Source organism: Notechis scutatus, chromosome 15 (genome assembly GCF_049901735.1).
Source record: "Notechis scutatus isolate UNSWTSFEM ecotype Mainland chromosome 15, rNotScu1.2, whole genome shotgun sequence".
Lineage (NCBI taxonomy): Eukaryota > Metazoa > Chordata > Lepidosauria > Squamata > Elapidae > Notechis > Notechis scutatus.
The window spans coordinates 9,758,297-9,786,057 of NC_142023.1; the positions used below are offsets into that span (position 1 = coordinate 9,758,297).

The 27,761-nt window shown below is 43.6% G+C and overlaps 2 protein-coding genes across 2 annotated transcripts; both read right to left on the bottom strand.

Annotated features, from left to right (window-relative positions):
* Positions 1-1,362: 1,362 nt before the first annotated feature.
* GTF3C5 (general transcription factor IIIC subunit 5) lies at positions 1,363-10,071 on the bottom strand. The gene is made up of 11 exons (XM_026687299.2): positions 9,826-10,071; positions 9,064-9,280; positions 8,170-8,368; positions 6,620-6,815; positions 5,271-5,375; positions 4,473-4,587; positions 4,185-4,265; positions 3,864-3,961; positions 3,177-3,259; positions 2,611-2,753; positions 1,363-2,258 (listed from the first exon to the last, which is right to left on the bottom strand). The coding sequence occupies exons 1-11, from the start codon at positions 10,021-10,023 to the stop codon at positions 2,104-2,106; spliced, it is 1,590 nt and encodes a 529-aa protein (XP_026543084.1). The 5' UTR covers positions 10,024-10,071; the 3' UTR covers positions 1,363-2,103.
* A 5,881-nt stretch (positions 10,072-15,952) lies between these two features.
* GFI1B (growth factor independent 1B transcriptional repressor) lies at positions 15,953-26,976 on the bottom strand. Its single transcript, XM_026687294.2, has 7 exons — positions 26,839-26,976; positions 21,576-21,733; positions 20,349-20,507; positions 19,334-19,572; positions 19,064-19,201; positions 17,828-17,993; positions 15,953-16,819 (listed from the first exon to the last, which is right to left on the bottom strand). Exons 2-7 carry the CDS (start codon positions 21,691-21,693, stop codon positions 16,641-16,643), a joined length of 999 nt encoding a protein of 332 aa, XP_026543079.1. The 5' UTR covers positions 21,694-21,733; positions 26,839-26,976; the 3' UTR covers positions 15,953-16,640.
* Between the last annotated feature and the right edge of the window lie 785 nt (positions 26,977-27,761).

The following is a 27,761-nucleotide window of genomic DNA, read 5'->3' on the forward strand; positions in this document are numbered from 1 at the left end:
TTATCTTCCCCTTTGAGGTGTGTCTATCCATCAGCTGGCGCTCTCACATGCTTAGGACAGATTACCAATAAAACTCTTGCTCAGAGACAGATAATAAGATTAGAAGAAGTAGAAGATAATAGCAATAGCACCTAGACTTATATGCCTCTGCACGGTGCTTTCCAGCCCTCTCTAAGCGGTTTCCAGAGTCAGCCTCTGGCCCCCAACAATCTGGGTCCTCCTTTTACCCACCTTGGAAGGATGGAAGGCTGAGTCAACAACCTTGAGCCTGGTGGGATTTGAACTGCCAAATTGTAGGCAGCTGGCTGCAGAAGTAGCTTGCAATACTGCACTCTAACCACTGCGCCACAGAGGCTCCTTAAATAATGCCACCTTTTTTAAAAAAAAAATAACAATCAGCCTTCCACCAGGGTATAGAATTAGTCTGAATTTCTCTGCCTCAGCCATAACCCAAAGGTGCTTTTATCAAGAGGCACCTGGACTTTCTGGTTGTTGTTTTTTCTTTGAAGATGTTTCGCTTCTCATCCAAGAAGCTTCTTCAGCTCTGACTGGATGATGGGGGAATGTAAACGTCTGCAAGGTGTATAAATTCCCCAGAAGCTTCTTGGATGAGAAGCGAAACATCTTCAAAGAAAAAACCAGAAAGTCCAAGTGCCTCTTGATAAAAGCACCTCAAACTATGACCTGGATGACTAAGAATCTTCATATAGACTAACATATAGAATAACAGTTGGAAGGGGCCTCAGAGGTCTTCTAGTCCAACCCCCTGCTCAGACAAATGGTTGTCCAATCTCTTCCTAAAAACCTCCAGTGTTGGAGCATTCACAACTTCAGGAGGCAAGGAGTTCCACTGGTTAATTGTTCTTATTGTCAGGAAATTTCTCCTTAGTTCTCCAAGTTGCTTCTCTCCTGGATTAGTTTCCATCCGTGGCTTCTTGTCCTGCCTTCTGGTGCTTTGGAAAATAGCTTGACTCCCTTTTCTTCTTTGGGGCAGCCCCTCAAATATTGGAACACTGTTATCATATCACCCCTAATCCTTCTCTTCACTATAGTGAATACCCAATTCCTGCAACCGTAATCACTGAATGTTTTAACCTCCAGTCCCCTAATCACTTTTGCATCTGTTCTCTGCAATTCATTCAAAATTCAGTATGGAAACATTCTGGGACTTTTTCAAGCTCCTCATTAAATTGGGATGAAAACCTCAGGCCAGTACAATTCTTACATTCTCACCCAGATCCTGACCTAAGCAGGGAGTGGGGCCCTTCTCAAAAGCAGCTAGTTCCAAATTGGATTTTTTAAAAAAAGCCCCTCCAAGTTTGCTTTTAAGCGCCCTGTAAACAAATCTCACTTAAAACTATTCTGAAGCCACAAATCTCTTTATTTGCACTCGAGCTGAACAAGAAACCCCTTATCGCTATACAAAACAGTGGAAATTTCTTAAGGCTGTCCATTTGGTGTCCCATAAAACCCCAAACAATGGAATCACGGAGGTTGTTTTTGTCTCAAGGCGTCACGAAAGCAATTCCAAATGAGTTTTTTTTGAGAAGGACAGGAACGACTTCAGTCCTAGTAAGACTGAAATTATAATTTTGCCTGCCGGTGTGGAAGGTCTGACATAACCATCAGGCCTTGCTTGGAAGTTCAACACCGTCCGATCCATAAGACGACTCCAGGAGACAACGTTGTCAGTCGTAGATGGGCTTGGCCCTTGATTGCCAAAAATGCTACAACGCCAAAGGAATCCCCACCCCCAAAGTAGAGGTCTTATATCTGTGTTTGAATCCAACAATGGAAGGAAGGCTGCACAAAGAGAACGACAAAGATGCAACCTGCAAATGACACTTTTGCATAAATCCAGTCAAGTCAAAGATGTAACGTAGCCAATGGGTTGGGTTGGTTGTGCGTTGACTGGGTTGACTGGGTTGTTGGGTTCATTGGGTTGGCATGTTGGTTGGGTTAGTGAGTTGGTTAAGTGGATGAGTTCATTGACTCCTTGGTTGGATTGGTGGGTTTCTTCCTTTCTTCTGTCTTTCCAAAAAGAAAAAGAGCAAAACGAATTCCTCCCTCCAAGAACCAGTCCAGCCAACCAGCCCCAGGATGTTAGACGTAGTCAAGAATCTCCGTCTCCATTTCATTTTCACTCCCATCCGAAGGCTTGAAGACCTCTTCTTCCTCCTCCTCCTCTTCCTCCTCTCCAGATTCAAAAGTCAGCTGCTCTTTGCCCTCTGTGGTTTTAGAAGGGTTCCTGAACAGAGCTGAAACAGACCAGAGACAAGGGATGAGAAGCAGAATGAGAAGCAGAAGGACCCGGTTGGAATAATTCAGCATATGATAGTTTTAATATGGTCTCCGGCACTTTTGAAAATCTCGTGGCCGGCACAGACCAGATTCCAGAATTACGGGGAAAAAACACTAAGAAACACAAAAGTGTTTTTATGAAAACAGGAAAAAGAGAGAACACGCACGGCTGACATGATTGCAGGTAGACCTTGAGTTATGGCCATAATGGAGCCTGCTGCCCATCACGACTGGGACTCGTGACGGTTATAATACAGGCCACTCACATGGCCAACATACCTGGGCTTGCCAGCCCCATTTCCCCCTCACCTGGCCTTTGGGATCGGATTATCTGCCTTATCATCAGTGACATGGTGTCCCTCAATTCATCGTTGGTCTTCGGAAGACACCAGCCGTCCCGCTCCGTACAAGCCGCCTCCATGTTGTCGTTTCGATGGATGATCTTCTGCAAGCTGAAAAAGAAGTCAATTTCAGGGTGGTTCTTCTCAGCGCAGAGCATCGGGCAACCAAACTACGAAGCCAGGGCTAGTCCTGTTCTGACAACCAAGGTCAAGCGAAACTTTGCCTCCTGGATGGACCAAGCCATGGCTGCCATTAGCATCGTTCCTTGGAAATATATAGCTAACAAAGATGACATAACTGTGACTAGGGTATACTTGTGACTTGAGATGTTTGGTTGAGTGCTCTCAAACATCTGGACAAAGCATCAGTTGACTTTCTGGAGTTGCAAAACGAAGGACGCCCAAACTTATACACAGATTGGGTTTCAACCCCAGATGCTCCTCAAAAATGAAACAAGATCGTGAGTTACCCTTGACTAAAATGCAAGAGGGTTTTAACAGCTTAAGATTAACAGGTCAGTGCCAATGCTGTACCTTTCCACTTTCAAATCGCACAGCTGGTAGAACATCTGTCGATAGGGGGGCAGAGACCCTTCCTCAAAGGTATAAATGGAATCCTAGGAGGAGGAGAAGGCACAGAATGAGAGGCATCCTCCCTGTGGAAGATCTCAGCACCAGTGACAGGAAATCTTAGCAACAGCACTTAGACTTATATACCGCTTCACAGGGCTTTTACAGCCCTCTCTAAGCGGTTGACAGAGTCAGCCTATCGCCCCAAACAACCTGGGTCCTCCTTTACCGACCTCGGAAGGACGGAAGGTTGAGTCAACCTTGAGCCGGTTGGGATCGAACCTCTGGCAATGGGCAGAGTCAACTGGCATGTATTAGTTGCATAACAGGGTCAGGTGATCATCTTTTGTAACCTTCCCGGCGGGCTTCCAACAAGCAAAGTCAATGAAATAAGCCCGATTCACTTAACAAGTATGGTAAAAAAATAATGTGTCATAAAATGGGCCAAAACTCACTTAACAACCGCCTTGCTTAGCAACGGAAATTTTGGGCACAATTGTGGACATAAGCCGAGGACTACCTGTAGCTCTCCCTTCACCTTATCTTGGAATCTTCGGTAAATCTAGATCTCCCCCTCCAAAAAAACCCCAAGGTGTCTGAAGATAAGAACTTCCTGGTATGACCTGAAGGAGGAGGAGGAGAAGGACTTGCCTTAAGTTTGTATTTGCTCATAACTGGGGATTTTGCACCTGATGTTCCAGATGTGCTGAGCCCCTGTTTTAAGTCTTGGATGCCGAGGCCGTGATTTCCTGTAAGGGATATAAGAAGAGGGTCTTAATTTCTTTAGGATAACAAGAGCAAAGCAGGAGATGGATGGGAAAACCCTTTCAAGAGGGAACAACTTGGCTTACAAGAGAGGAAGCGGCCATGATCCCCCTCATTGGTTGCAGCTGGGGACACTAGTACATAAGAGAGACGGTTAAAACACAGAGTTGTTAAGGACACCGAGAGTGTCCCAATCGGACGACCTACCTGGTTTTTTTAAAGTAATAGGCAGACTGTAGTTGTAGGTGCTGCGTTTGGCTTTCACTGGCATGTCATTTGGGGTGTACCCTAAAGAGATGGAAACACAATCCATGAAGAAACAATGAATTGTATACAAGAAGCCATGGGGAAGGCAGCCATAAGGGGACTAGTGTTCTCGGGGGAAGCCCCGAATGAGCTGGAGAGCCACGAAAAAGCCGCCCACCCCACTCAGGACAGAGAGAACTGAAAATGGGAGCCACCTTCTGGCTGGCTGTGTTAGACTTTTTTTTTTACCGTATTTCATGCCGCAGCGAATCCTGAAATCCAGAACCTGGTAGATCTTCGCCTCGGGGTGCTTCCTGGGATCGTAACCGAAACGCACCCACAGGCTTCTCCAGGGCCCCGTGAGCTAAGAGGACCGTGAGAAAAATGAAAGGGTCACTAATGGACCGCTAAAAGGTTAGCATCTTGGCAAGGGACTGGGCTGAGATTATAGTGCAAGCCCTCTCCCCTACTTTTCTTGGGCTTTTCTTTTTTTTTGCTGCTTTGGTTGCAATTCATCATTTCAGAATCATAAAATACACGGAACTTTTTTTTTTCATATATGCAGGACATTTTTAATTTTTTTATTTGTTATGAGATTTTTTTTTTATCCTGCCTTCGTAACTTTGTAAGTAACTCAAGACCATGAATGTGCCTCATATTTCTTCCTCCTCCCATTTCCCCCACAACAACAACCCAGTGAGGTTGAAAGAGAATGACTGGGCCCAAGTCATCCAGCTGGCTTTTGTGCCTAAGAGGGGACTAGAACTCACCATCTCCTGGTCAGTGGCCCAAAGTCACCCAGCTCCCTTTCATGCCTAAGGCAGGACTAGAACTCACCATCTCCTGTGATTGGCCCAAGTCACCCAACTGCTTTCATATCCAAGGCAGGACTAGAACGCCTGATTTCTAGGCCTTTAGCACTTAACCGCTAGAATCAAACTGGCTCTCAAACAGGGGCGTAAAAACACAATGCATGTTTATCGACATTATATTATTTGGGGCTTTTTGTAAGAAAGGACCATAAATGTGGATAAAATCGGGACTCACCATGTAATAAGCCAAATAGGGTAGTAGCAGTTTCAGTTTGTCAGGGTGAACGCTGATGTTGGCTTTCACCGCATTACGGGACCACACAGGACGAAGTTCAAAAAGCTGAAAATAATTCGGGCAGACATAAAACAGCAAAAAGGTGAAATCCCACTGGGTTTATCTTTTTTTTTTTCTTCTTTTTTTAAACTATGCACCATCTATTTCAAAGAAACAGCTTCAACAATCAGCTTGATGCCTTATAATGTCGCCAAAAGAAACTCAGTTAGCATTGGGTTGATTAAAAAAAAACCATCCCATTAATCATTATTATTAAATTTGTTTGCTGCCCATCTCACTCATTTCACTTAAACTGCCAATTTAGCTCTCATTTTATGAATCACCTACAGAAGAGAGAATGTTGGGTGCTTTAATTATCCTTTAAAATATGCTTATCGATTTGCTGTGCTGGTTCATGACAGAAATGAAGATTGATTTATGGATTAACACTACAGTTGGATTTATTTTTATTATGCTTTCATTAGGATCTTGGGAAGCTACCTAGAGTTTTTAAAATTGGGTGCTAGGTCAACACTGCAGAATGAATGAATGAATGAATGAAGGAAGGAAGGAAGGAAGGAAGGAAGGAAGGAAGGAAGGAAGGAAGGAAGGAAGGAAGGAAGGAAGGAAGGTAGTCACGGACTTCCATCTCAGACAATGTTTTATGAGCTGTCCTTCAAATCCTTTCACTAAAAGACAGTGGATGCATATATTCAATCCATAAACTCAATCTCCCACTGCATCTGCTAATAAGTTACCCCAATGTGGTTCTCCAACATGTAACTCTCAACCCAAAGACTGTTGGGTCCTGTGGAGCAAAGGCAGCTTTCTAAACTTAATTTGCACATGTAATCCTGTGCAAGAAGGAAAGAGCGTGTCTGCAGTTTATTTCTGCGAAGAGAAAAAAGCAAAATTTTGTGTCCTGTTAAATGTTGGGAATTTGACTCTGTTTTTTGGGTGTTGTTTTTTTTTGCAATGTAATTTATCTAATGCAAGAGTCTTCAAACTTGGCAAGTTTAAGACTTGTGGACTTCAACTCCCAGAATTCCTGAGCTAACATGCCTGGAGGAGGAATTCTGGGAATTGAAGTCCACAAGTCTTAAAGCTGTCAAGTTTCAAGACCCCCTGATCTAAGGCGTCCCAAAGAGGCAAGGAGAGCCACAGAATGCCAAGCCCTCCATCAGAACTAGGAAGCTGCATTTTAAAAATAACACAAGATCCGAGACTTCAACATGCTGCCATTTTCGATCCAAAGTATGTATTGCTATTTATTTTATTTTTAGGGAGGTTTCAAGTTTAGGCAAACCTACTTTCTTCAGCTCTGCTTCTGCTTGGTGATCCACGGTGTTGCTACAGACTTTTTTCCAAGTCTGCACAGCAGCCTCCAACGGCTTCGAAGGGACCTCTCCATCCTCAAAGTTGACAAAGATAGCGTTGTGAGGACGGCGGGCCCTGCTGAGGCCGATCAGATTCTCGCTGGACAGGGGAGGGTTGCGATAGCCTTCTCTGGAGAACAGCACAACACAAAGGAAACTCAACTCAAGCTAAACCTAAAGCTCATTTCAATCCTTTTGTTTTAAAAATACACCACCGAATGGTTGGTTTCCCTAAAGATTGCACAATATCTGCTGCTTCAATTGCTCTTCTTCCTTCTTTGACCTTGCTAACTTTTGTTTCTTTTTTTACTTTGATTATAAACTTCAATAAAAATATTTTTAAAGAGATGAATTGCAACCTCACATCAAGAGCTGCAGAATTAATTACCTAATTCAGCCTCCAAGAAGAAGCAAACCAATTTTGCATGGAAAATTACGTCAACCTTTTTTTATAAGCCTTTGCAGGAGTGGGAAAAATCACAGATGTTAGCATGGGAGACCATCCAGATGTCACATCAAAGAATGGAAAAAGAACCGAGTACAGGGACATTTGTGGTCAATGCCAGACATCTTGGCATTTGGTTGATAAAATGTAGCAGTGCTGATAGGAGCAAGATATTGCAATTGCTTGCATTTGATTCTCTCTTATTACCAACTTCTGCAACAGCAAATGGAATTCAGCTCTGGCATTCTTACAGATTGGAAAACGTTTTCCAAATATTACGCACCAGTTTGGATTCATGCAGCTGCGTAGAAGTCATTTGAAGAGCTGTGTGGTTACAACAAAGGAAAGCAGACCAAGGTGTGGAAAACTTTGGAACAGATTATACCTGCCTATTGCAACTGTCAAAACTAGTACATGTTATTTGCTGGAACCAAGAGGCACCAGGAGATGTGTAAAGCAAAGCCACTTAAGAGTATGTGACACCCCCACCCCACCCACCCCTGGATCAACTGAATGTGTAAAACCCATAATATGATGGAATGTAATAAAGAAGTGGATTTTCTGGAGGGAGAGGTACATTCCAGAGGAATAAGAGGCAGATTAGACTGGATATCATGTGTGAGAGAAAGAAGATGAAGACAGCCCCTCTCTAATACAGATAGCCTTCGACATACGGTCACAATTAAGCTGACACATAGGCAGCTTAATTGTAAAACTTAAATATAAAATTCCAAGCTGTACCAAGTCAAAACACTTATTCAACCCAAGGACAAATGACACCCAGCTGTCTACTTTCTGCTTCAATGCATCCTTCCATAAGTACTTTCCCCATCTAATTATTCCGACTATTGAAAATGTTCTTATTCATTTGCCACAATTATAACACACTCTACTCACTCTTATCATTTATTTACAGCAATTACAATCCACTTTACTAAAAGCCAGATCCTTACTACAAGTAGAGACACCTGTCCACTTCTCCAGAGATAGGATATTCCAGTAAATATCTACTCCGTTATTTCACAAGAAAGGCACTCACCTATGATGTACATCTGGCCGGTAGTAATAATCGATAGGATTGTCCAGGCGTGAGAAAATGGGTGGAGGAATATAGAGTGGCAGCTCATTCATAAAAAAATCTTCTTTTTCTGGCTTGAGCATCAAGACTTTGTCATACATTGATGTTTGTTTGCCGTCTGGCTCTGAATGCATTACCAAGTATTGGAAATCAGACATACCTAGAGTGAAATTAAAGTGCACAAAGAAAGTTCATTCCACAGCAACTGACTTTTTCCCTCACTCTACAAAATAGGTAACAAAATAGATAAACATAAACAGCAACCTACTTTGACATTCTTAGAATCAGATTTGTAAGTAATAATACATCTGGATAAATTGCCCATCACATATTGGGACTTTGCATAGAAACATGATAAGGAAATTGGCAAATTGGAAAGTTATCAAATTAGCTAGCCAGAGTGAACAAGAACAAAAATACAGATTTTGTACATAAGTCATTCCTTTTTCTCATTGCCTTAGTTTAAGGGTGGAGTAAGCTAGAATAAATATATATACCATATATATATATGGTATTCAGCTTTGTTCAGGTATTTTCCCACGTCATTATAGTTGTGCTTTTAAAGTTGCAGCAACGTTTCGGCAGAATCTCATCTGCCATCATTCAGGACTAGACGAACACAATACAGAAGCCTGATGATAGCAGATGAGATTCTGCTGAAACGTTGCTACAACTTTAAAAGCACAACTACAATGACGTGGGAAAATACCCGAACAAAGCTGAATGCCATACATGTAAGTACCCGCGAAAACGTAAGAAAATACATACATACATACATACATACATACATACATATTACAACAAGCTGATATAAGGGCTTGCTTATACACACACTCCTAATTTAGAATAAATTACCTTGAAATTTATAAACAGTAGAAATGACACCAAGTATCTCCACTTCAAACTTTATTTCTTCTTCCAGACTTCCTTCCTCTGTCCCTTTCCTCCTCGTTTTCTTTTTCACTTTGAGCAGCATGGAAGAGGTAGGGAAGCGATTGGCGCACACTGGGTGGCAGTAGGGGTCTTTGGGACGGAAATACAGTTCAAGTCTTTTGCTTGGATCGGCATAAATCTAATAAGGATGCAACAGCCAAGAGGTCAAATTCCACTCCTAATGACTACAGGAAAGGAGACCGAAATATTTTATCTGAAATTAGAACTTTACTCCCAATTTTATCCCTTGGAATCCTGATGCCAGCCAAACAGAAAAGACATGTTAGAAACCTTAAATGGGCTTTTTGCTGCTAATTTTTTTTAATGGATTGATAAATAAAAACAGCCAGAGGGGAGGAGGAAAAAAATATGATATAATTACTGTAGTTAATAGAAAGAAGGGTGGAAAGCCTGTTTATTTATTTTTTTCATTTATTTTTTTCTTGTATGTATGTGTATACATACATACATACATACATACGTACATACATACAATACATACGCGTAGTATAACATATAATGCATATAATATGTAAACATATGCAATATATGGATGTATGTGCCACAAATGACACTTTAAAGACTAGTCTAATTGCAATCTCTGTGAGCATGTGCAAAGTGCCTCCCTCCTCCCTCCCTTTGCTCCTGCGAGTAGACAGGCGAGGCTTGGGGGGAAATCCTTACCCGGGAGACCCCTTCTTCTCCCCCCAGGGTCAGCAGGGTCTTGCCCACGTCCTGCACCACGCCGGGGAACTCCACGCACGCCAGCCGCTTCTCCCGCTGCAGCTCCGAAAGCACCGGGCCGCTGCTGCCGCCGCCCGCCCCGCTGCTCTGCTCTGGCTCGCCACCCTCCATGGAGGAGGAGGAGAAGGAGGATGCCATGGCTGGTTGGGTGCCGACGCGAAGGAGAACAGCTCGGTCCGTTCATGAAAAGCGTCCCCCCAGGCCCCACAGCCACGCAGCTTAAGGAAATAATGTTCCGGGGAAGGAGAGTTCCTACCTTGCTCGAAGCAGGAGCTGCCCTGCCTTTTTTCTTCCTTTTCCGACTCTCGTAATCCAGTGTTTCTTACTGTCGTTCATGGCTCTCTTTCTCTCTCTCTCTCTCTCTCTCTTTCTCTCTCCTCCTTCCTTCCCATAGCATTTGATAATTGATAACTGAATTGAATTATTTATTGTCCTTGTACGTAATACATACATATATACATATATACATATATACATATATACATATATACATCTACATCTACATCTACATCATCTACATCTACATCTACATCTACATCTACATCTACATCTACATCTACATCTACATCTACATATACATATACATATACATATACATATACATATACATATACATATACATATACATATATATATATATATATATATATATATATATATATATATATATATATATATATATATATACACATACAACGAAATTCACATAACACCCAGAGACCAGATTCAACATGCACACACACATGACAGTCCCCAAACACTCCCCACCCACCAAAATTCCCTGCCCCCTAAAAACACGCAAGCATCCACCCAGCAGACCAAGTAACCCTGTCCAACAGTTCAGTGATGGTTGGTCCTTAAGTTCATTGTTAAGTGCAATTATAGCTCTGGGATAAAAACTATTCAGAAATAGTGATTCCTTCCTTCCTTCCCTCCCTCTCTCCTCCCTCCTTCTTTGCTTCCTTCTTTCCCTCCTTCCCTCCCTCCTTCCTTGTTTGCTTCCTTCCTTCCTTCCATCCCTCCTGCCTTCCTTCCTTCTTTGCTTCCTTCCTTCCTTCTTTGCTTCCTTCCTTCCTTCCATCCCTCTTTCCTCCCTTCCAGATAGATATGGAAACGGAAGCAACTTTGTAGCTGAAGAACCTTCCTTCCTTCTTCCATCTTTTCTGTATCATTCCTTCCTTCCTATACATTCAAACTAGACTTTGATGTTTGTCTATCATATTTGGGCAGGTGAGTTGGGTACATGCATGATGGCTGTCTTTTGAGAACCGACTGCAACGTTCCATCCCATCCCATCTCGTTCTTACTCAGGGAACCAGTTTCCCTTGTTGCCATATATTCTTCTGCTTCCTCTTGGTTGCCTGTCATTGTGATTTGCTGCTTTGCAAGCCTCGTTTTCTGCCCCAGGAAGATTTTGCTGAATCACCCACAGGCGGAGAAAGCGAAGGACAATGGTGGCGGGTGCTGAGAAGTGATAAAACAGGGGTTGTTGTGACCGAGAGCCTTTCCAAGGGATTTCATTTCTGCAGGCTGAAGAGGGGAAAAGAGGCAGTGAGAGAATTTCAGACCAACCTTTTTCTGACACCTGTCTGCGAAGGAAAGAAAACGGCATTGCGTTGTTTCCCTTCCCCGATTCTCTACAAAAAAAATGCGACCTAGGGGATTGTAGTGGCTGGTTTTAATTTGGTTTTTCAGGGTTGTTCTCCGTTTGTGGTTTTATTGTTGTTACAAACCGCTGAGAGCCCTACAACAAGGTACTCCTTGACTTACGACCACAACTGAGGCCAACATTTCTGTTGCTAAACGAGACAGGGCAGTTTTGCTTCATTTTGTGACCTTTTTCTGCCACCGATATTAAGGGAATCACGGCAGTTGTTCTGCTAGTAACACAATTGTTAAGTGAATGTGGCTTCCCCGTTGACTTGGTTTGCAAAAGGAGATCACATGACTCCCAGGGCACTGCGACCATCGTAAATATGTGTTAGTTGCCGAGCGTCTTGGACACGTGAGCACGGGGGAGGCTGCAACGGTCGTCAGTGTGGAAAAAAATGGCCATCAGTTGCTTTTTTCAGTGCTGTTGTGACTTCAAATGGTCACGAAATGGATGGTTGTAAGTCAAGGACTACCTGTACAAGATGGGTGTGTGTGTGTGTGGAAAGCATACACTGCAAATATTTTGAAATAAATATATTTTGAAGAACTCGGTTCCCAATACATTGTCAGCAAGAATATTTATATTGGCCAAAGTGGGTGCAACAAAAAGAGTTGCTAGAATAAGAGTTGGAAGGGGCCTCAGAGGTCTTCTAGTCCAACCCTCTGCTCAGGCAGGAAGCCTTGTAACATTTCAGACAAATGGTTGTCCAATCTCTTCCTAAAAACTTCCAGTATTGGAACATTTACAACTTCTGGTGGCAAGCTGTTCCACTGATTAATTGTTCTCACTGTCAGGAAATTCCTCCTTAGTTCCGGGTTGCTTCTCTCCTTGGTTAGTTTCCACCCGTTGCTTCTTCTCCTGCCTTCTGGTGCTTTGGAGAATAGCTTGACTCCTACTTCTTTGGGGCAGCCCCTCAAGACCTCTTGGGCATCTTCTAGTTCCTTGTAGGTCTTCCAGACCCCTTAGAGGTCTCCTACTCCAACTATTTGGACTAAAATTCAATAACATTCAAATACTATGATGTGTGATAGCACACTCCAATTTCTTGAACCCAAAGGATTTTTCGGTGGCCTTGAGTGTGGATGACTGACAGGTTGAACCCACAGGATGCTTGAGGATGCAATCATCTGAGGGACAACTTTATTCCACTGTGGGTTCCCAGCGGTTTTCTTGCTATTTTTTAAAACTTCCTGCTCCTGAAAGATAATTTGCTTTGGGCAGAAAGGAAGGAAGCATGCCAGGGTTTTGTTCTTTTTAAGCTGTAGCCAAAAATGAAATGAAAGCTGCAATATTTGGGACAGGAGATAAGTGAGTTCGCTTGGAAATGATCTTGGGGGAAAAACCCAAAAGTTTTCTTGTAAAGCTGTTGGTACGTCATGTCTTGGGAGTCCGACATATGACCCTCGTATCATTGAAGCACACTCAGTTGGCTAAACCCATCATCCACTGCTCTTCCACCTAATCCTTTCCTCCTCTTCATTTCACTCCAGCAGGCAGCAAATAATCGTTCAGTCACTGTGGAACACAGCCAGTAAGGCAGTTGTCATTACATAAATTATCTTTTTATTTGCTTTTTTTAATTGTGATATCTTATATTAGATTGTTAGACCCTTGGAGTATTCCAGGGGGAAAAAAGATCAATTGTAAATAAGAATCTTTCTTTTTTTCCCCCTTCCCTTCCCTTCCCTTCTTTCCTCCTTTATTTTCCTCCTTTTCCCCTTTCCCTTCCCTTCCTCCTTTCCTTTCTTCCTTTCCTTTCCTTCTTTCCTCCTTTCCTTTCCCTTCCTCCCTTCCCTTCCTCCTTTCCTTTCCCTTCCCTTCCTCCTTTCCTTTCGTTCTTTCCACCTTTCCCTTCCCTTCCTCCTTTCTTTCCTTTCACATTCCTTCTTTCCTCCTTTCTTCCTTTCCTCCTTTCCCTTTTATTCCTTCCACCTTTTCCTTCCCTTCCTCTTTTCCGTTCCTTCTTTCCTCCTTCCCTTCCCTTCTCTTCTCTTGTATTAGATTTTATTGTTGTCATCTAAATTCTTAATTAAAATGACAGGCATGAGGAAACGGAGGGGAAGGTTGGGGAAGGAAGAAGAAAAGCGTTTTGGAGAGATTTGGCATTTGTCTTTCACTCTCCCACCTGCTGTCAATCTGCCTGGAGGGGAGGGAGAGCTGTTTGAGGGGGGGCTCCTCCAATTCAGACCGGGGTTGATAAGACCGAGGCTGAGCGACCTATCTTGCCCTGGGAAATGTTCCCTCTCCTCCCAAACAGGCCCGCTGACCGTTGACAGCCGGCGAGGCCCGATAAACTTATCACTCCAAACACGGGTCACCAACCCAACCCCTCTATCGCTTCAGATTTCCAAGCTGCACTTCCCCACATCAATCCTCCTTGCTTTGCAAGCTTTTTCAAGAGGGAGATATAAAAGAGAAAAATGAAAGTTATGTGGTAAACTTAAAATGAGAGTTTGATGTAAATGTAAATATCCACGGTAAAAGAAAGAAGTCCTTTGACTTCTTCCTTCCTTCCTTCCTTCCTTCCTTCCTTCCTTCCTTCCTTCCTTCCTTCCTTCCTTTCTTTCTTTCTTTCTTCCTTCCTTCCTTCCTTCCTTCCTTCCTTCCTTCTTTCTTTCTTTGTCTGTCTTCCTTCCTTTTATTTCTTCTTCTTCTTCCTTCCCTCCCTCCCTCTTTTTCTTTTCTTTTCCTCCTTTTTCCCCTTCCTTCCTTCTGTCCCTCCCTCCCTCCCTCCCTCCCTCCCTCCTCCTCTCTTTCTTTCTTTCTTTCTTTCTTTCTTTCTTTCTTTCTTTCTTTCTTCTTTCTTTCTTTCTTTCTTTCTTTCTTTCTTTCTTCTTTCTTTCTTTCTTTCTTTCTTTCTTTCTTTCTTTCTTTCTTTCTTTCTTTCTTTCTTTCTTTCTTTCTTTCTTTCTTTCCTTTCTCTTGCCCTTCCTCCCTTCTTTCCTCTCTTGGCTTCTTTTCCATTCTTTAGTTTTTCTCTTCTCTTCTTTCTTAATTATAAATTCTTCTCGATTTCCATTGTTTTAAAACCTATTAAAGTGATTTAAAAGGGAGAGTGGGGGAAGAGGGAGAGAGAGGGAAAGAGAGAAGAGGGGGCTGTATTTCAGGGCCCCCACCCCATCCTTCTCCACCCTGAAAAACTTCCACCAGATCCAAGGTTCCTGAATGGGAATCCGCACGCTTCTTCTTTCTCAGAAGAAAACATGCAAATTCGAATCTCACCTCGAACAACACTTCTTTGTTGTTCACCTCCCTTAACTCCCCACCTCACATGATTTGACTGACAGTTAACCAAGGGCTGATGCCAAAATCTCATCCAAGCGAGGAGCCACAGGGAAACCAGTTCTCCCAAGCTGGCTTCTCTTGCGCAACCCCTCCCTGCCTCTGACTGCGATCTTTGGATGGCCTGCTTTGGTTAGCAAATCAGGGCCATGCAAAGCGATTCCCTTCCAGGAAAAACAATGTGTGTGCGTGTGAGTCTTTGTGTATTTACTGTTACTCCTTTCTGCTCTCTTCCCCTGACAAACTTACAACAGTTCGTTTAATGACTGTTTGAACTTACAACACCACTGAGAAAAGGGACTCAAGATCATTTTCCATGCTTAGTTGCAGCATCCACATGGTTACATGATCAAAATCTAGACATTTGGCAACTGGCATGTACTTATGTCTGTTCCCCCCCCCACACACACACACAAAAAAAAGCTGGCAGGTTCCCAACCTTCGGGAAAAGCCGGGAGGCAAATAATAGAGTGATTTTATCCGTACTATTCTGTTATTCAGAAGTTATGGGAGCTTCACCACTGGAAGCTTTCAAGAAGAGACTGGACTGCCACCTGTCAGAAATGGTGTAGGATCTCCTGCTTGGGCAGGGGGTTGGACTAGATGACCCCCAAGATCCCTTCCAACTCTGATTATCTATCTATATAATACATTGACAACATCATCAGATGCCACCATGACATCACTCCGGGCTTTCGTTTCCAAAGTTGGTGGGCGTCCCAGTGGTCTATTTTACGACCTCTTAGCCATGGTTGAATTCCCACCGCTAAGTGAGGCATTTGCTCCACGCCTGATTTGACGATGCTTTTTGCCATGGATGTTAAAACAAAGTTTTGCCGTTGCTCAGCAAATAACGTGGCCCTTAATTGAATCTGTTGTTAACCTGAGTTTTGCTGTGTTGTGGGAACAAAACCACATCCTAATTTACTGCGTGATGCAGCAGACCGAAATATTAAACCTCAAGCTGGCTCTTTGCACAGCTCTAGGGTGCGAACGCATCTATTGTGTCGCGTTAACCTGGATAGAGGCTTCGATGTGTTTGTCTAAATACGTCCTGGGATGTCATACATTGTGACCGATCTCTTTCAGCAAAGGCCAAATTTCAGGACTCAAATTGTTTGTTAACAGCATTTATTGACTTCAATTTTTTTTTTTTAACCAGGAAACAGAGATTTGAACAGAGACAAAATCTTGCTACCTTTGCACAGGGATCATGTAAATCGTGGATAGCGATGGAAATACCCATGAACACCAGATCCTTTGTTTTCCACCACAGAAACCTGGTGTCTGATTTGTTTTTTATGGGTAGTTTTTGCAGATTTGCCTTGCTTATTCCACCCACTGGCATCCCTAAACACTTTCCCTTAACGTAGTCTTCTAATCCGAACACGGTTGCATTTGCAAAGCCCAGAGAAGCATAGTAAATCTAGATTCTTTTGCCGTCTCTCTCTCTCCTTCTGACTTCACAAACCAGTTCAAATCCTCTGCTACTTTTTACTCCAGATCTCTGATGAAAGAGAAGGAAAAAAAGTAATCTTTCTTACAGGCGTTATCATCATCATTATTATTCAACCATTTCTTAACCCAACGGAGCTTTTGATGGGCTAAAAGGCTTTCACGGTTGTAGATTCAGTCGGAGATCTACCCCCGGTGAGTGGGTGGAGCCATGGCCCAAAGTAGGCGGCATCAGAAGCAAAATGGGTGGAGCTAGAGCCAAAGTGGGTGGGGTTTACAATCCAGGCCAAGGACCGTCTACAGCTCTCCGGCTGCAGGTTCCCAACCCTCCTCCACAGCTCCTTCCGTGATCGGAATCCTCTTCTCACTTGAGGCTGTGCTGGCTCTCTCGGTGACGCCGCAAATCCACCTTGCGCTGGAAACCTCTCCCACACAGCTCACAGGTAAAAGGTTTGAAGCCGGTGTGTTTGCGGCTGTGGGTGATGAGGTTAGAGCTTTGGCTGAAGGCCTTGCCACACACCTGGCATTTGTGCGGCTTTTCCCCTGGGCGAGAAGGAGAGAAAAAGGAACATTTTAGGAACGCTGGCGGTGGTGGCGGCAATCCGGTCTTAACTTTCCTGGATCGCAATCGGTCCTTCTTGCCTTCTCCCCGCTTTTCGGTTCAGCCGGGCTTTCAACAGTGGCCAGTTGGATTGAAGGCAGTGGTGGGATTCAGCTGGTGTAACAACCGGATTGGTGAGTCCATGCGCGCAATGTTTTAAAAACAGCAAATACTTACCTTCGGCTGTAGTAAAAAAACAGCTGATCCGCGGCAATACGCGGTGCCACGCGAATCAGCTGAGCTTCAAAACATGGAAATAAAGCAGGGATCGGCAACCTGCAGCTCTGGAGCCACATGCGGCTCTTTCAGCCCTCTCCTGTGGCTCCCTGTCGGCTGATCCCACCACTGGCTGGCCCTTCCCCTCCCCCGTCACTCCTCTACTGGCCTGAGAAGGTAAGGGGGATGGCGGGGGATGGAGACTGACTCCATATTCCAGGGCAGGAGGTGACTGGGTGGGAGGGAGTGACATCGAGTTGGCCACGCCCACCCAGTCACACCGGTTGTCGAATTATTGGCTCCCGGGGTTTTCTTTTGTGTGGGAAAATAGGTCCAAATGGCTCTTTGAGTGATTAAGGTTGCAGACCCCTGAAATAAAGGATAGCACACGGGCAGGGGTGAGTGGGCGGGGCCAACTGATCGCTGGAACTACCTGTTCGCTCAAACCGGTTCGAACCGGCTGAACCCCACCCCTGATTGAAGGTCACCGGCAGCATTACAGTCAGAGGAACCAGTCATACTGGAGTTACGGCTGTTTGTTTAGTGACCGTTCGAAGTTATGACAGCATTGGGGGGGGGGGAAAAAGGGATGGAGGAGCCTTTTTCACACACGATCAAAAGTCAGACAATCTGGACATGAAATACAACTGGCGTGTATTTCTGAGGGTTGTAGGATCTTCCTCCCGGGGTCTTGCAATCACCATTCTGACTTTTTATCAGCTTTTCCCGCTCACCTGTGTGAATGTAGGTGTGTTTCTTCATGTCCGACTTCTGATGGAAACGTTTCCCGCAGTACTGGCAGGGATACGGACGGGTGTCGGAGTGGATCAGCAGGTGAGTCGATAAGGTGGAGGACCTCTTGAACGTCTTTCCACACATTTTGCACTCGAAGCTTTTCTCCTGGGGGTCAGGACACCAAGGGGAGAAGGGAGAGGGTGGAAGAAGAGAATATTACAGCAGGAGCCGTACTGGGATTCAGCCGGTTTGCACCGGTTCCAAAGAACCGGTTGTTACCTTTCTGAGCCGTTTGGTGAACTGGTTGTTGGAAGAAATCATTAGGGCAGTGAACCGGTTGTTAAATTATTCGAATCCCAGAGGGAAGAATCCAACTGTAGGGACCACACTGAACTTCACAGGAGGGAAAATGGAGGCTAAACTATATCGCAAACAATGGCAGGAAGCTGGGAATTAAGTTTTTCAGATCAGGAACCCTGAAAACCTTGCTCTACCTAAATCCTTAAACCTTGCAATGAAGGGCCTTTGTGGCCTCTGGGCTTGGTGGTTTTCTTGCAGACATTTTCATGACCCAAATCAGGAAACATCCTCTTTGCTTCTATCCTTTTTAAAGGTCCACTCGGAGTTAAGATCTCTTCCTTATTAGTTCACTGCCTCTGCTTTGATTCCTTCCCGGATTATGACGTTATTCATGATGTTACCTAGTTATTATTTACCTGGTTTGGATAATGAAATGTCTCCAAGAAAACCACCCAACTCGGAGACTCCAAAGACCCTACGGTCCTCCCCCCCCTCTTCCACCACTCCACACATTCTCCTAGCACTGATGACATTACCTAGTTGGGTCATGAAACGTCTGCAAGAAAACCACCCAGCTCAGATAGCACTAAGGACTTCAGTCCTCCTCCTCCTCTTCTTCCTCTTCTTCCTCCTCTTCTTCTTCCTCCTCCTCCTCCTCCTCCTCCCTGCACACCCCACTCCCTTCTAGCTCTGATGACGTTACCTAGTTGGGTCATGAAACGTCTGCAAGAAAACCACACAGCTCAGGGAGCACCTCATGTCAACCCCCAGCTACAAATATTCTCCTTTATTGGTAAACCTTATAAGCCCAATCATATACATATACTTTAATGGCTGAATTTATTCTACAAGGCAGGGGAGCAGGATCTGGGCACGAGCCACAGTTTTACCCATATAGATATATTTCCCCTCCCCTCTCCAGCTTCCAGACTGACCTGAGAGTGGATGTTGGTGTGTTGCTCCAAACTGACCGCGTGCCCAAATGTTTTCCCGCAAACGCTGCAAGCAAAAGGCCGAGTGCCGCTGTGGGATCTTCGAACGTGGACCTCCAGCCCGTGTGGGGTCGAGAACGTCTAGGAAGCAAAAGGTGGCATATTGGAAGACTGCTATGATATCATGTTGCTTCCAGTCTTTACAGAGCCCCCCGGGACCACCTCAGGTTGAAAGCGGCTTTTCCGTTCTGCTCCAACCTCCGAGCCACTCACTTTGTTGCATATGATGCAATGGTAGCTCCCCAATTCAGGCGAGAACGGCATGCTGTAATCGAGAGGCAGGTCGGAGGCAGGAAGGATGGGAGGCCCGTACAGATGAAGGGGGTGCTCCAGCACAGCGGAAGACATGGATCTGTAGCCAAAGGGAGGCCGGAAGGAGCTCCAGGCCAAACTCGGGTTGTAGAAAGCGGACGCCTTCTCCACTTGAGATTTGAAAGCCGGGGTGGGCACCTCTGAGACAAGAGGAAAAGGAGCATCCGAGAGCATTGGAGCATCAAAGGGATTTCTAGCTAAGGATCAGTTCTAAGACTGGGTTTGGGCCAGACTATCTATCAGGACCTAGGATGGGCCCCTTCTGGGTTGCCAAGTGTGGAAGAGCCTCGGGGTAGAATTAAACTCCCTGTAGAACGTGACTTTGACTTGCCCTTTTTTTCTCTGGATAAATTTAGCCTTTTTCTGTGGGGTCCTTGGGACTCTCTGAGCTTGGGTGGTGGTGTTGTTTTTTTTCTCACAGACATTTCATGACCACACTAGGTGATATCGTCAGTGCTAGAAGGGAGTGGGGGTTTCTACCCAACTCTCACTAAGTGTGGGACATAGTGAGAAAAGGGCCCTGGTGATGTTACCTAGTTTGGTAATGAAACGTCTGCAAGAAAATAACCAAGCTCAGAGAGCACCAAGGAATGGATAATCTATCCATAGCTTTTTGTCCTGCCTTTAGGTGCTTTGGAGAATAGATTGATCCCCTCCTCTTCCTCCTCCTCCTCTTCCTCTCCCCTCTCCACACCCTTCATTCCCTTCTAGTACTGATGACGTTCCTAGTTGGGTCACGAAATAGAGCCCACAGTCCAGCCCTGAGCTACAAATACTCTCTTCTATTGATCCCCTTTTTTCCCTATGGCTTCATCGGTGTGCGTTGCAATGGAGGCTGTTTCACTGGGTGTCAACCATAAATATTCCCTCACTGGCTGTGAGGGGGCTGCATGAAAACCCAGCCAGAAGCGCTCACCTGGATTTGGGGGCTCGGGTGCCGCCAGTGTTATACTCTGAATGGGAAAATGCTCTTCCTTGTCCCTCTGGAGATGCTGTTCTTCGTTTGGAGGGCAGCATGGTGGGTTGTCTGCCTGGAAGCGCTTGCTGTCTTCAGCGATGCTGTCGTCGGAAATAACTGTAATGACAAAAATGGCCCACAAGCGAAGCTTTCAGATCAAGACAGGTCCAGATAATCAACAGGGAGTGATGGGGGCAGAGCAAACATCCCCCGGCGATAAAACTAGACAATCAACCCTGCCAGGTAGACCAGACTAAGCTATCAAGTCTACAGGAAGACCAAAGCTGCTTTGACTGAGATCGGCTCCCATTAGAGCATCTTCCAAGTCTGGCTTTGCTGGACCTTCCTCCTCCCCCTTCTTATATACTCCTGCGAATTAGGGAGCGTTTCGGCCGTTTCCAAATATCATTTGGATGCTCTGGATTTGAAAAATGATTCAGCCCCTTTTGCCGGAAGTTCTCGTCCGGCTCAAAAATCTTGTCGAACCTTTCAGTGAAATTTTCTACTCAGAATTTGCCCAGCCTTGCAAAGATTACGTTTGCAACTCACTTTTCTAATCCAACTGAGGCAGAGGAGGAGGAGGAAGTAAGAAGAAGAGGAAAAGGTGGAAGAAGAAGAAGTAGAAGAGGAGGAGGAGGAGGAAAAAGAAAAGGAGGAGGTGGTGGTGGAGGAGGAGGAAGAAGAAGAAAGAAGAGTAAGAGGAGAAAGAAGAAGTAAGAAGAAGAGGAAGAAGAGGAAGAGAAAAAGAAAAACGAAGAGGAGGAGGAGGAGGAGGAAAAAGAAAGGAAAAGAAGAAGAGGAGGACGAGGAAAGAGGAGGGAAGGGAAAGAAAAAAGAAGAAAAGAAAAAAGAAAAGGAGAAGTAGAAGACAATATCCTTACATTATACTAAAATGTCCCTTAGGAACAATTGTGGAGATAAGTGTGTTTCTCACAAAAGCCGAGTTCCGTGCTTTAGTTGTGGCTTAAGAAAAGTGGCATCCCAACAGAATAGTTTGGGCTTTGCATTTGTGGCATGGGGTAGAAAGACCAGCTACCCCAGGGCAGAAATTTGCACACACACACACACACACACACACACACACACACACACACACACAGCAGGAGAGGTGGAAGAGGTTTCTTCTGTGGGTACAGCCAGCACCCTCCTTTCCAGATTTCTGGCTGGGGAAATCGTCCAACCTACCATCGGAGAAGGACGCAGAGGTTCCTGTATCCCACCTGGGCACCAGGATGCTGTCATCCACTGCACGATGATGGTATGAGTGAACCTTCCTATTTTTCACCAGGAATGAGCGTGGCATCTCCCGTTCACCCTGGGATCAGAGATCCAGAAAAGGTGGGCTGTAAAAGAGAGAGGAGGAACGGAGGAGAATTATCAACTTGTCTTCCATCTCTCTCCTCTCTCTCTCTCTCTCTCTCTCTCTCTCTCTCTCTCTCTCTCTCTCTCTCTCTCTCTCTCTCCCTCTCCCCCTTTCCCTCCTCCCCTGTCCCTCCTTCTCCTCTCTTTCTCTCCCTCTCTCTCCTCCTCCACCCTCTCTCCCTGTCCTTCTCTCTCTCTCTCTCTCCTCCTCCTCCTCCTCCTTCCTCTCCCTCTCTCCTTCCCCTTCTCTATTTCTCTCTCTCTTTCTCTTTCCTCCTTCTCCTCTTCCTCCACCTCCTCTCTCCTTCTCTCCCCTCCTCTTTCTCTCTCTCTCTCTCTCCCACCTCTAAATTTTTGCACGCTCTTCTGAATGGGCCATTAATATCTTCTCAGGTAGTCCTCGACTTAATAACCATTCGTTTAGCGACCGATATTACAACAGCACTGAAAAAAGTGACTTATGATTGTTTTACACGCTTAACGACCGTTGCAGCCATTCCCACGGTCACGGGATCAAAATGTAGACATTTGGGGAAACGGACTCGTTTTTATGACGGCCGCGGTGTCCTTTTTTTGCGACTTTCTGGCCAGCAATGTCAACAGGGAAGTTAGATTTGCTTAACAACCATGTCCCTAACTTAACAACTGCAGGGGTTCGCTTAGCAACGGTGGCAAGAAAGGTCATAAAATGAGACAACCCCCCCCCTTTTAATAACGGTCTTGCTCAGCAGTGGAAATGTCAGCTCAGTTGTGGCTGTAAGCTGAGGACAATCTGTATTTCCTCTGAACATTTGGCACAATCTATGCAAAACGATAGTAAACTGGAAAGTAATAAAGCATTCACTCATTTGCATGAATGTTTGTATTTTCTCCTACAGCAACGACACAGATAACAATTCTAGTGTCCGTTGCCAGAGAAAATACAGCCTCACAATCTTAGCTTTTGGGGATATATATATATATATATATATATATATAGTTTGTCTTCCCAGATTGGTTAAAGGACAATGGCTATGGGGGTTAATGTAGAATAACCTAGCTTGCATGCCTTATTAAATCATGCTAGGTAAGGAAGGAAGCCACCACTGGTTAAGCTTGCAAACTCCGTGGCTAGTTACAGCCCACAAGGCCACGCAGAGGGAATGACTGAACCTGGCCCTTCTTTGAACAAACCCTGCCGAAAGAAACCATGATTTAAAAGATGCAATCCCAGCCAGATCTGGAAGTGAGAAGTAGCGTGGGAAGAATATGCTATCGCCCAATTTTGGGCAGTACCCTAGAAATTTATCGTTGACAAGTGGTCACCCGCTGTCTGATAAGCAATGAACTTAATTGAATGAATTCCCACCCTTCTTTGGAAGATAAATGTCTATCTATCTATCTATCTTCTTCTATATATATATAAAAGCGAAATACCCTTCATGCATCATCACAAAATCTCCAGAACCATAAAACCTACAAACTTGAAATTTGGCATGTATGTTCCTCTTGGCTTCTAGGACCTTACTAAGAAAGGATTTTTTGAAATGACCATCAGAGCATTTAGCGTATTTCCTATATTATTATTATTAACGTGCTCTGATGCTAAGGAGTTCTACTCCCCCTCCCCATCTGAAAAGAAATTGGTTCCAAATGCAAAACACAAGCAGAGGAGAAGAGTTTCAGTTTTAGTTTCACACCAGCAAGCAGCTTTAGTACAGAACAGTTGAGCTAAGCCACACCCAGGCTCCTTGCTGTCTCCTTGCTCAGACAGCAAATACTGTTTCAGTTTCCAAACAGCCCTCAACCCTCTCACACTGACAGGTGCTAGCCAGATGAATATTGATGGATGCTGGTAGGCAGAGGCAGAATTTTCCCCCCCTTATTTTCCTCCCCAAAAACTAAGCCTTGAAGTGAGCTAGTATATTTGCAATAAGGTCAGAGGTCTCTTTTAGATTTGGAGAAATGTATTCAAATTTGGAGCATTTGAATATTGCCTTGGGGGGAGATTCAGCTCCCAGTAGTGTGATGAGGTGAGCTGCTTCAATTGGTCTGTGCAATACAGACTAAAGTTGTTGCTTGGCGGGGTTTCTCAACCGGGCAAACATTCAGCAGGTGTGGCTTGCCCTGGGAAACAGAAAACTTTTCCTGTTGAATTTGGGCCTGTCTTTTTACCAGATTACAGCAAACTATAAGCCTGGGAGAACAGGCAAAGACAGAAGTCTTCTCCTGTTGAAGGAGAATAGGAAGCAAAGCTTCAAACCTTTTGATTTTCTCCCTTTCTAAATTTGAAAAAGGGGCAAAAATGACGCAGAGACACATTCTGGAAAAATGTTTGCTGCTGCAGAAGATACGATTCGGAGTTCCAATCCACCCATCATGTCATTTTGTGGGATATTCTATTTGCAGTTTTCCAATTCCAGCCTCCAATACTCAACAATACGAACCCAAGTCCCACTCAGAGTGTCGGATGCCAGCTCCAACCTCATGTCCTCAAGATACAGAAATGTTTTATCTCTCCTTCTCCATATGCTTATCTCTGCTTTTCCTCCCCTTCCTCAACCCCAACAAACTTTAAAATTCAGAGTCAGTTCTTGTGTGCTTTTTATTTTGGAACAAAGCTGCCTATTGGCCAATCTTGAAATACGCCAGCTGAGTTTTGCCAACGAGTGAAGTGAGAAAGTTAGCTAGGAAAATGTAAGAGGGAGATTGGCGGTATTCTTGCAGATGTTTCATTACCAAACTAGGTAACATCATCAGTGCATTTGGTAATGAATTGTCGGCAAGAAAACCACCAAGCTCAGAGAACACCAGAGACCCCACAATCCTCCTCTTCCTTCACTCCACAAACCCCACTCCCTTCTAGCACTGATGATGTTATCTAATTTGGCAATGAAACTTCAGCTGACGAAATTGCATTCTTATTTAGATTTACTTAGGAGTAAGAACGATTTGGTTTAAATACATCTCTCTTTAAATTGAAACACATAAAAGATTTTGGTTAGTTATTCTCCCTGCTTTGTGTGCATGCAATGAAATATTTTCTCTCAAGTTCAAACCATGTTTAATTTAATTAAACAGTTAAGCAAGCAGCGGGGAACATTAGCATAACATGGTAGCCTTAAATCAAACAACCTCATTCTTGGTTTAAGGAGACAGCCTAACTCTTCTAAGATAGGAAGGCAAGAGATTTTCCTGGAACTGAAGCTGGAATTTAGGAAAATTCAAGATGTTGCATTCAAGAACTCCAGAAGACAATTTTGCAAAGGGTATAAATTCTGTGCAGTTAAAGCCATAGCTTGAGTTTCTGCAAAACTGCCTTCACGCAACACCAAGATATTACCAAATACTTGCATATAAACCCAACATTTGTATAGTTTGCAACACATGAGTGCAGTTTGGTGCAAATAAGCAATCGGTTGCTGGTTCTTTCAAATTTCACTTTTACTCAATTGGTAAAGAGGTTTGTTTCCATAACACTGGATGTTGATTGCTCTTATCTTTAACTCATATTTATTTATTTAGCGCATGGCCTTCACTCATTCAATCTTAGTCCAAATATTATTAAAATCTCTTAAAGCAGATACTTGTTAAAAACCCTCCCTCTTTCTTCACTCTTCATTCATTCATTTGTTATATTTTATTAACCAAACTTGGTCTTTGCAATAGTTTTGATTTTCACTTCTGCATTTTGGGCTCCTTGCGGTAACAATGCCCTAAGATTTTTTTTTTTAATTTTTGCACTATCCCATTTATTCCTAATGAACACTTCAAGAATTTTTCATCCACGTTGACGGTGTGACATGCAAAGAATGCAGAAACCAGTAATAAGAAGATGCAAAAAAACCTAAAATTAACCCCACCCAAAGTGGCAACATTTATCAGATTTCAACTACCTTGCACAAACACACTTTAAAAACATCTTTCACGAACCCTTCTGTTATATATATTTAGGAGAAATACGGGTAGATATATACATTTTCTTATTAAATTCGCTTCTTTGGATTCATACCCATTAATGAACCAAACAGGTACAGAGTTCCATATTTTATGCTAAACCATTAAAGCAAACCAAGAATCAATAATAAAATTAATTAAACTTAAACCTAGGTTCTAGCATTAATGCAACAGTTGGATATAGCAAAATTAACTGCAAAACTGGCTCAGTGCAACTGTTAGACGTAGCAAAAGTAACTCTTGGCAGTTGGACATGCTTTTAAAAACAAACACACTATAAGTGTAAATAAACTATTGATGCAAATCATAATAAATAAAGCCCTAAAAGATCTCTCTCTCTCTCTCTCTCTCTCTCTCTCTCTCTCTCTCAGAAAAATTTAAACCAGAAATAATAATTTAAAGCTCTCAGATTTTGAGCTGCAGAAATCCGGGTATGCTATGAAAACGTGACTCTTTAGCTATCTCTTAATAATTGCAAATTTTTGCAGTTCCTGGCCTATGATACCAGATTTAAGGCTTTTTTAAAAAATCCTAAATTAATTTACAAGCCAGCTTTCATAGCTACATACGCTTAGACACCTTCGTCCAATTCTTTCTTTCCAGTGATCAGCCAATGTTAGCCAAGCTATCAATGGTACAATATGCCTTAATTCATTTGTTCGTTCAAAGCATTTCCCCTCATCTTCTGTTCCTTCTTCCCAAAGCAATTTACAAAATAATGAAAATTAATTTGCTTCCCATCTCCACCCAAATCAGGGACATTAATTGACGGAAGCATCCAAAGAATTCCTACCTAGGACACATGTACCTTCCTAATTCTCCAGCGGCTGACTTTTACCTTAACACAATCTCCTTGCAAGGGATATGCTGGTGGACCTTCTTAAAAACTTTTTTTTTAATTGGAGGGAGAGAAAGAATGAGGTACAGAGAGAGGGAGAATGTGAAAGAGACAATGTGAGAGAGAAAGAGAGAAAGAGGAGAGAGAGAGAGAGAGAGATTAAACTATCCAGAAAAAATAAAAACCCCATTGCCTAATTGCACAAATTATTCCTGCGTGGTTAGTTTCCTAACTGATCATCATTTGCAAGAAGAGGAAAATGCAGGAAATTTTAATATTTTTAAAAAAACTGCTTTGGAGAAGGGAAATCACCTGCTTGGAGGATGGTTGTAGAACTTTAGCCTTGAAAGTTGCCTTCCAGGGAGAAGTGTGATGGTCGAGGTCTCCCTTCGCTGGTGTGTGTGTGTGTGTGTGTCTAGGTTTTCCACACTCCTGTTATCTACCAAGGGTTGATCCCTTCCTCGGTGTACTTCACCCTTGGTTGTTCTCCCTCTCCCTCTCCCCACTGGGGCCTGCATTCCCCTCCCTGATTTTTCAATCAGATTATTCGTGTCAAAATCTGGCCCCAGCCAATAAGAGAGGCTAAGGCCAGTGAGCATTTGCTTATCAAAGCAAGCCAGACTTCGAACATTTTTGCATTGCTCAATTGCAGAAAGCCAGAAGTTAGTGGTCGCGCCTTCCGCAGATTATTCGGTGCTTGGCTTGTTTTGGTGGAGTGTTTTTTCGAGATTACTCGTGTTTTTTTTTTTCCTGCAAAATTTCTTTTTCTTTCTTTCTTTTTTTTTTTTAGAAAGGAAAACAATCATACCCACAAATTATAGTAAAGAAAAAACATATTTAATCATACACATATTAACAGCAGTTAGAATTGTATTTGCTTCGATAGAGGAAGAGGTGAGCCAATCTCATTGTACACATGTTGTACTCTGACAATAAAGGTAATAATAATAATAATAATAATAATGAGATACATAAGGTTGAGTAGTTTTAATATGAATGTAATCATAGTAAGAAATGTATGCTAAATCTAAATATTTGCACAAGATATATGTACCCAGTCGACACTGTATAACTGAAAGATGGATTTGTTGTAAAATAAAATAAAAAATATTTAATATTGAAAAAGTCCCTGCCTTTACAACTGTAAGCTGATTGACAAGGGGTCAAAAATGTGATCAGCCTGACCACATAACATGCAGCTGTTGTGACTTCAAACGTGGGTCATAAACCAGGTT